At 36.3% G+C, this 9375-nt stretch overlaps 1 protein-coding gene across 1 annotated transcript in view; it reads left to right on the top strand.

Annotated features, from left to right (window-relative positions):
- The window catches only part of DENND6A (DENN/MADD domain containing 6A), a 56746-nt gene that overhangs the window by 35402 nt on the left and 11969 nt on the right, over nucleotides 1-9375 (top strand). Inside the window, exons 8-12 of the mRNA XM_012641073.1 lie at nucleotides 597-659; nucleotides 1458-1513; nucleotides 4844-4966; nucleotides 5523-5618; nucleotides 7849-7943. Coding sequence (XP_012496527.1) covers nucleotides 597-659; nucleotides 1458-1513; nucleotides 4844-4966; nucleotides 5523-5618; nucleotides 7849-7943 — 433 coding nt within the window. The remainder of the gene's footprint in view (nucleotides 1-596; nucleotides 660-1457; nucleotides 1514-4843; nucleotides 4967-5522; nucleotides 5619-7848; nucleotides 7944-9375) is intronic.

The following is a 9375-nucleotide window of genomic DNA, read 5'->3' as shown; positions in this document are numbered from 1 at the left end:
GTGAGCCACCACGCCTGGCCTAAGTTTTTTTTTAATGAATTAGTATTTCGCTCTCAGGCTTGTATGAGTGTCCTCTAAGTGCTTTGCAATTCACTCTCAAGTTGAGATTATTTTTTATAATATTCTCTGTTTAGATGTTTTTTTAGGTTTTTGTAGGATGTATGTTTTTCCCTGGGAAATCATCAAAAGTAGTACTGATAGCTCTGGGTTGAAAGTTCTCATTGTTTCCTGTGAGATTTATCCAAAAGTTTGGCCAGCTTGAAAGGGTGTGTTTGGGTGTGTGTGTATTAATGAAGCAAAGATTGGAACAGTAAACAGGAAGCAATATGAAGTTGATGTTCTTTTTCTGTTTTTTTTAGCACATTTGCTTCTTAGCGAGTTAGTAATTTCTACGCGTATGTGGGTATGGAGACCTTGGTTCACTTACTTTCTGTGTGACTAGAAATAAATGTGACCTTAGTTTTTTAATCTGACAGAAATATTTTATTTTTGTAGGTTTTTAGGCATTGCTTAATGTATACCCTTATGCAACAGGATAGAGAATGTCTGATCCCTCAGTCCTTTATAGCCAAAAATAATTTCTTTTTCTCTTTAAGGTACGGATTCCCACATGTCATGACAAGCCTGGGACAACACAAATAGTGCAGTTAACTCAGCAGGTAGTGTGGTACTGTGGTAGAATTATTCAGCACATACAGTCTCTTTAACAGACTTTTTAAACTAGCAAATCCAGAGTTTCTTGGGTTTATTATATATTTCTGAATATTACTAAAATATCCCATATATAATTTTTAATGAATTGATAATAAACTTTCTAATGTTTTTTAGAGTTTTTTTCTTGTTATTTCTCCAGTAGACACTGGAGCACTCAGAATTTATACTGCAATTGTGGGAACAATGGGAAAGTAAATATTTTTTCCAACAAGGTTTGATTCTGGCAAAACCTCTTATCTTAGGATAGTGGCCAGCAGCCTTCTGATTTTAGGAGACTTAGTCAAAAGGATTCTGCCTTTGATTTTCCCAAAAGCAACATCTGTTCATGGGTGGGGTTGAAGTTTTCATTCGAAATATTTTAACTGGCATATTTAACTGGTACAGCACTCCCATTGTTTTTTGAATTGAATAAAAATGGAGGGCAGTAGGAAAACTGATTTTGCTTGTTAGATATGTCAACTAGTATTAATGGTAGTATTTCATACAGTTGTGAATTAATCTAACATCTGACTGTTGGATTAATTCTTTATCTATGGTATTTGAGTTATTCTTGATCTTCTGCTATAATAGGGGTTATTGGTAAGACCCATTCTCTCTCTGGCTGCTCCTGGAGAAAGAGAATCTTAAAAAAGTAGACAGGGCAACATGGCTTATTGATCATGAGATAGAAAGAAATATTTTAAAAATTAATTTCTGAAAATTTTGGTGATTTTTTAAAATTATTTTTCTTTTCTATCTCTTAGGCAGACACACTTATATCTGTTATTTTACCTACTGTTCATGAGGTGGATCTTTTCAGGTAAAGAATAAAAAATTTTATTAACTGCCTTTTCTCTCTTTTGCTTTGCAGTGTTGTTAATTTATTTTTAAAATAGCCTGGTGCAGTAGCTCATGCCTGTAATCTCAGCATTCTGGGAGGCCGAGGAGGGAGGATTGCTTGAGACCAGGAGTTTGAGACCAACCTGGGCAACATAGCGAGATCCTGTCTCTACAAAAAAAAAAAAAAAATTAGCCCATGGTGGTGGGTGCTTGTAGTCCCAGCTACTCTGGAGGCTGAGGTGGGTGGATTGCTTGAGGAGTTGGAGGTTACAGTGAGCTATGATTATTCCACTGCATCTCAGCCTGGGTGACAGAGCAAGACTCTGTCTCTAAACAACAACAACAACAAAAGAATAATCTTAACAGATGTGGAAAAAATAGTCATTATGTTTTACATTCTGTAAAACAATAGTTCGTCCCTGACTATATGTTATGAGCTTTGACAGGGAAATTTGGATATTCATTGGGTATTACATGGTAAAAACAAATTATTTTTTTGTTTTGGTGTGAGAATGATATTGTAATAATGTTAGAAAGTGAACTTTTTAAAAGAGATGCATTTTAAATTATTCTGTGGTGAAATGTCATGAGGTTTGTGTTTTATTTTAAAACACAGATCGTGTAAAAGGTGGCAGATATTAATTATTAAATCTAAGTGATATGTATATGAGAAGTCTTTATTTTTTCTGTATGTCTATTAAATAAAGACTATTGTCTTTATTTTTCTGTATGTTTGAAAAATTTCAAAATGCAAAATTAAAAACCAAAAAAGAGATACTCTAGCACTTAAAAAAGAAAAAAAGGAAGAAGAAAAAGTACTGATCTTAGAGCAGCTAATTTGAAGCTAATTTACCTAGCTCCCCAGATGGTTCTGTTGTATAGCTTGAGAAACCGCTGCTATAAATGAGCAATTACTGGATACTAAAAATTGTGAAAGACATAAAATAGATTTTTTTTTTGGTGGGATCTTTTTTTTTTTGGATAATTTTTAACTACATGGAATACTGCTTCAAAGATTGATTAGCAAAAAAATTTTTTAAAGATTGATTAGTTTTATATCCTTGATTTATTTTATATATTTGCTCCTAGCACAGCACAGTAATCCCATTCCTAGGTATTTATGCAGTAAAAATGAAAGCGTATGTCTACATAAAGACCTGTGCAAATGTTGATGTAGCATCTTTATTCGTAATAGCATAAAACTGGACACAACCCAAGTGGACATTTGGGTTGATGAATAAACAGAATGTAATACATGCATGCACATGAATACTACTCAGCAGTAAAAAAACAAAACAAAACAAAAAAACAAAGAACTGTTGATATGTACAACAACATGGATGACTTTCAGAAGCATTATGCTAACTGAAAGGAGCCAGATTTTTAAAAAGATACTTACTGAATGATTCCATTTATATCGCAGTCTGAAAAAGACAAACTATAGGGACAGAAGTCAGATCAGTGTTTGACTGGGACTGGGAGAGGGAAATAAACTAGAAAGGGGATGAGGGAATTTTCTGAGATGATGGAACTATTCTCTGTCTTCGGTAAGGGTCAGTTTTACTGTCTGTAAATTATAAATGTGATTTAAAAACAATTTTCTTTAAAACAAATTATATGTAATGGCAGTTTTAGAATGAAAATGGGGAGTATCCCCCAAATAAATGAATAAATATTACAGGAAAAATATACTAAGAGAGATGTATACTATTTATAGTTTCTTGCTTGACTCATTGAGGAATAATCTGAAGAATTGGCATAGGTTATTGTTGACTATAGTCACTATAGTTATTTTCTTGTGCTATCAAAATGAACACCCTTCTTACTCTGCTCAGTCTGTGACTCTCCTTACCGAGTTGACCCCACATGGAGACCCTCTTACCCCATTTAGGTTACTATTAATATATCCCACTAGACCAGCTCTCTAAAAGGGTGCCATCTCCCTGTTTGAGCTCTAAGTCCTGTTACCAGGTCACCCCCCACATGAATGCCCTCCTTATCCTAATTGTGTGCCTACACACCCCATTCCAGGCTACTTCTCCATGGAGACACCATCATTTCCCTGCTCTGACACCTTGTGTCAGGTGGTCCCACACCATGGACAACCTCCTCAACCTACTCTGGCTCTGATGCTACACACTAGGCTGCCCCGCTTATGCTTCGTGGGCTCTGTCACCCCAAATCAGATCACCCACACACAGATCTTCTTTACCACATTTGGACTGCAACAGCTCCACAGTGGGTCACCCCCTGTACTTAGATGTCCACCTTACCTTGCACAAGGTCTGATACCCACCTTTGGCCAATGTGGCTCTCTTCCCCTTGTGGCAGAGAGGCCTACCATGTTCTGCTTTAGGATTGAGTTGTTTAGGCAGGATTGAGTTGTTTAGGAAGGGAAAAGGAAGAACTCCTTTGCCTTATTCTTTTTTTTTTTTTTCTTTGCCTTATTCTTGAGCTGCTTTTTTTTTTTTTTTGCCACTTCCTTTATATTTGTCTTCTTGCCTTTGAGTAGTTAAAATTAACTCTCCTAATTTCCATCTCACAAATTTGTTTCATATTTTTACTTAAATGTTGTTTTGATTTTTCTTCCTTTTTTCAAATACGTGGATTGATTGTGATTTTCATAATCATATGTTTTTTTTTCCTCTTATCCACTAGGAAAAATTGTTACCAAATCAGGAGGAAATTACTAAATAAGTAAAAGTCACCACATGTCTGAGGCTTAGTTATGTACTAGCAGAGTTGTGTCTTAACAGGTCTCCACCCAATTCCAGAGCTGCTGTAAAAATAGGCACCATTGCTCTAGGGGGAGGATCTGTTCAAGAAGTAATTCTGTTCAGCATTAGAACTCCCCCTTGTGATTTGTTGTCATTATTCTTTAATGTCAAAAGCATCACCTTTTAAATTAAGTACATCTAATAAATGCCTCTTGGAAAATTAATTTTTCTTGTTTACTTAAAAATATTTAGGATAGAAATTCAAATGTAATAAAGCACTATTGATAAAACAGATCTATCATCACATGGTACAACAATTTAATAATTATACACTTTTATTGTTTGTCAATTATTCTGTATGTCAATACATTACATTTAATTTTGTAAAAATTATCATGAGTCAAATTGATATATATATGTGGATAAGAGATTTAATGTCTCTGTGCATCACCATATTTAAATGATTTTGTATATCAGATAAAGAAATAAATAGGAAGAATTTATATCAATGTGAAGTTTTTAGAATGATTATGTAGGATTTAAAAAACAGGAGTGGATAAGTAAAATATTTCTGCTGTATAAACACCTTTCAGGTGTTTCTGCCCAGTTTTCCTTCATAGTCAGATGCTCTGGGAACTGGTGCTATTGGGGGAGCCCCTTGTGGTCATGGCACCGTCACCATCGGAGTCTTCAGAGACTGTGTTGGCACTTGTTAAGTGAGTATATTTGGTTCCTGTTGGTGATATTTGTAGCACTTTCCCATCTGTGGTATGTTTCCCCACACATTATTACATTGATCCACATAACAACCCTGTTAGAGGGTAGTGCTCATTATGGCACCATTTAATGGACGAGAAAATTGATTCGGGCTCCATGAGGGCTGGAACCATGTTTTTGTTATTTTGAGTGACAAGCACATTCATTCATTACATGAAGTTGGCCCTTGATAAATATTAGTTTCATGAACAGTCAGTGTCTAGATAAATATTAGTTGCATGAACAGTCAGTGTCTAGTCAAAGGCCCATAGCCGGTGAATGGTAGAGCCAGAATTTCACCCCATCTTCTGCCCCAAGCCCAGTATATTCTTTCAGTATGCCATTCCACATTATATATTTCCATTTGTCTTTCTAGTTCCCCGAAATGAGTTTACCATTTATCGAAATAAATAACTTATCCTTTTGGATGTATATTGTTCATATAGATGTTTCACAGTTACAGCGTAGGGCCTTTAATTTGTGTCCTTTGTTTTACATGTTCGTCCTGCTCCACAGCTGTATTTCTCCGTTAAAGTACTTCAGTGATTTCCGACCTTATTTCACTATTCATGATAGTGAATTCAAAGAATATACTACCCGTACTCAAGCTCCGTGAGTAAACAGAATAACTTTTATTGACCAGGTATTACCTTTATAACCGAAGTTATGTAGATTTATTTTTGGTAATAAGTGTTTAATTTAAATTTTGAACATATAGGCAGATTGATTTTATAAAAGGAAGGTTTGAGGAGCTGCTAGTAATGATTTCAGATTTCAAGAGTTAGTATCTTATTTTCTTTGATTTTATTTATGAATGGAAGCTGTGTTGTCATAAATAGCCATCAGACTGTATTTTCAATTCTACTTAGGAAAAATCTTCCCGATTAGTAAAAGGAAAAAAATAATCTTACACTTTTCCTTTTAGCTCCTGCTCTGTTGATCATCTTCTTTTCATAGCTAGGTTTCTGGAACAACAAAAATCTCTGTTTACCGTCTCCAGTTCTTGATTTTCTGATTGCTCCTCAGTCTGCTGCAGGTTGACTTCTTCATATCCATTGAATTTGTTCTTGCCAAAGTCATCAAGACCCTTCTCACTGGCTGACCTAGTGGGCACATTATTGCCCTATTTTCCCACCTTCTCTTTCTTGTAACATTTATGCTGCTGACCTTAAATATATTTTAATTCTTGATACTCCTCTCTCTTGGCTGTCTGGTGGTGCATCTCAGTCTCCTTTGCAGACTTCTTTTCTTTGCTAATCCCTTAAATGTTGGTATTCTCCAGTATTGTGTTCTGGGTTTTGATTTCAGACTGATAATTCTTTCTGTACTATCTTATCTGTACCCATGGCCTCTCTTAACACCCCATACTAATGACTGAAATATATCTTCCTAGCTCAGATCTCTGCGACATCCAGACCTATATAACCAGGAGTGTGTGTGTGTGTGTGTGTGTGTGTGTGTGTGTGTGTGTGTGTGTGTGTGTAAGCAAGCACATTGCCACCTAGACATCTTAATGGCATCGGAAACTAAAGATGTTCAAATTGAGTTCTTTTTGTCTCCCTCTTTTCTCCCCTAAAATTACACTTCTTTCTTTTTTTCGTGAATGGCATTAGTTCTTACTTAGCTATTAGAAAACTAAAATATCGTAAATTTCTCCTTAACATGCCCCACTTCAGATTTTTAAAAATTCTGTTTATTTGATATCCTAAAATATCTCTTATAAAATTTTTTTTTAAATTTTGTTTTGTATTTTTTTTGAGACAGAGTCTCATTCTGTTGCCCGGGCTAGAGTGCAGTGGTGTTATCATTAGCTCACTGCAACTTCAAATTCCTGGGCTCAAGCGATCTTCCTGCCTCAGCCTCCTGAGTAGCTGGGACTACAGGCGGGTAGCACCATGCCCAGCTAATTTTTTCTATTTTTAGTAGAGATGGGGTCTTGCTCTTGTTCAGGCTGGTCTCGAACTCCTGAGCTCAAGTGATTCTCCCACCTTGGCCTCCCAGAGTGGTAGGATTACAGGCATGAGCCACTGCGCCTGGACCAATAACATTTGTTATATTTTTTCCAGAGCTCCCTTCCCAATCTTACTGTCTCTAGTCTCATATCCACTGTTGCTTTTCCTCTAACCCCTGACACCTCCTCTCCTTGTAGGGTATCTTCCAAATTTCCCCCGAGTGGTCTTTCTGCTAAGCACATTTCTTTCATGTGGCATTCATCCACATGGTTATCTAGTAGCTTCTCTTCCCTTTGCCTATAATACCTAAACCTCTTAGCATATTAACTTGGTACTTAATGATCTGGGCAGCATCTGCCCATCTACTCTCATTTCTGACTATTCTTCCTGCTTTGTGCTTCAGGAATGCTGAGCTGAATATAGTTCTACAAACAGACCATGATCTTACTTCATTGCTTTGCCACATACTCTTTGTTTTCCTGTATCACCCTTACCTCCCTTATCCACTTGGCCAAAAGCTATTCATCTTTCCTCTCTTCCTGTAAATATCATCTCTTTGATGAGGCTGTCCTTTAATCCCCTGGTAGGCATAGGTACTTTGTGATTTTTGTGCGTTTTATACCACCTTCACTGTCTTCTAATTTCTGGCATCATAACTGATTATGAAAACCCTTCTTTCTGTGTGCTGTTGGATGGACCGTGTCTTTTCATCTTCATATGCCTAATGCTAAATATGTTGCCTGGAATGTAGTTAATACATAATGTGTTGAGTAAAGGAAAAGACAATGTGTATATTGTTCACTGAAAAGAAATCGTAAGCTGCTATTCACTGATTTAACATTCATCTTTTTCTCACCTTTTTTTGTTTTTTTTGTTTTGTTTTTATGTAGGCCTTCAGTCATATTAGGAGTAACCAATCCTTTTTTTGCTAAAACCCTCCAGCACTGGCCACACATTATTCGAATAGGAGACCTTAAACCTGCAGGTAAAGTATAAACTTGGTGTTCTGTTTTTAGTGTTACATAATGTTACTGCGCAGGTGTATTTCTTTCACTTGGTTAGTTTTTAATATTGATGGCAGCTTTCTTTGAGGCAACATAAATAAGGGCCTTTTGAGAAGAAGATAACTTCCCACTAAAATATGCAGCTTTTTGTATATATAAAATGTTCTGCTAAAAAATATAGTGTTGAAGTATTGAATAAAATGAAACCTCAAAAATTTGAGCTTTTTATGTATCTATAAGCCCAGTGAAACAGGGATTTCTACCACCGCTTGAATAAAACCTTATAGAAAGGTAGAATTATTCCAGACTTGGCATAAAATTCTTGGCTAGGTCTCAAAACAAGTATTATACATCCCGGTAGCACAGGTAATGATTAAGAGAGTAGTCAGAAGATTGAGTTTTCCTTTTGACCACCTTGCTCATGGTAGGAATTTAATAAAAATCTTCACTAATGAATAAATGAATTCAGAAGTTGAAAGTTTTGTTAACTTAGATGATAATTTAATGGTACCTCTGACATTCCTCTCTGGACATTCCTGAATTTTCCATTGAAATAATTGGGACTTGAGATATCTAAAGTTATTTTTATTTATTTATTTATGTTTGAGACAGAGTCTCGCTTTGTCACCCAGGGTAGAGTGCTGTGGTGTCAGCCTAGCTCACGGCAACCTCAAACTCCTGCGCTGAAGTGATCCTTTTGCCTCAGCCTCCCGAGTAGCTGGGACTACAGGCGCGTACCACCATGCCTGGCTAATTTTTTCTATTTTCGGTAGAGACGGGGGTTCACTCTTGCTCAGGCTGGTCTTGAACTCCTCAGCTCAAGTGATCCCCCTGCCTCAGCCTTCCAGAGTGCTAGGATTATAGGTGTGAGCCACCATGCCTGGCCTCTTCCTTTTGAAAAACTGAATAGTAGTCCCTTGAATGCATTTACCACATTTGGTTTATCCATTCATTCATCGATGGACAATTGAGTTGCTTTTACCTTTTGGGTATTGCAAATAGTGCTTCTTGTAATGTACAATATTATACAGTGTTGTATATGGGTGTACAAGTATCTCTTTGAGTCCCTGCTTTCACTTCTTTGGGTATATACCCCAAAGTTGAATTGCTAGATCATATGTTAATTCTATGTTTTATTATTTGAGGAACTGCCATACTGTTTTCCTTTTATATTCCCTCCAATAGTGCACAAAGGTTCCAATTTCTCCACATCCTCACCAACACTTACTTTCTGTTTTTTTGATAGTAGCCATCCTAATGGGTGTGAGTTGGTATCTCATTGTGGTTTTCATTTGCATTTCCCTAATGATTAGTGGTGTTGAGTATCTTCTCATGTGCGTATTGGCCATTTGTGTATCTTCTTTGGAGAAATGTCTATTCAAGTCTTTTGCCCACTTTAAATTGTTTTTTTGT

The sequence above is a fragment of the Propithecus coquereli genome, unplaced genomic scaffold (assembly GCF_000956105.1).
Source record: "Propithecus coquereli isolate 6110/MARCELLA unplaced genomic scaffold, Pcoq_1.0 Scaffold1, whole genome shotgun sequence".
NCBI lineage: Eukaryota > Metazoa > Chordata > Mammalia > Primates > Indriidae > Propithecus > Propithecus coquereli.
Note: the sequence above shows the minus strand (reverse complement) of the source record. Positions and strands in the feature narration are given on the sequence as shown.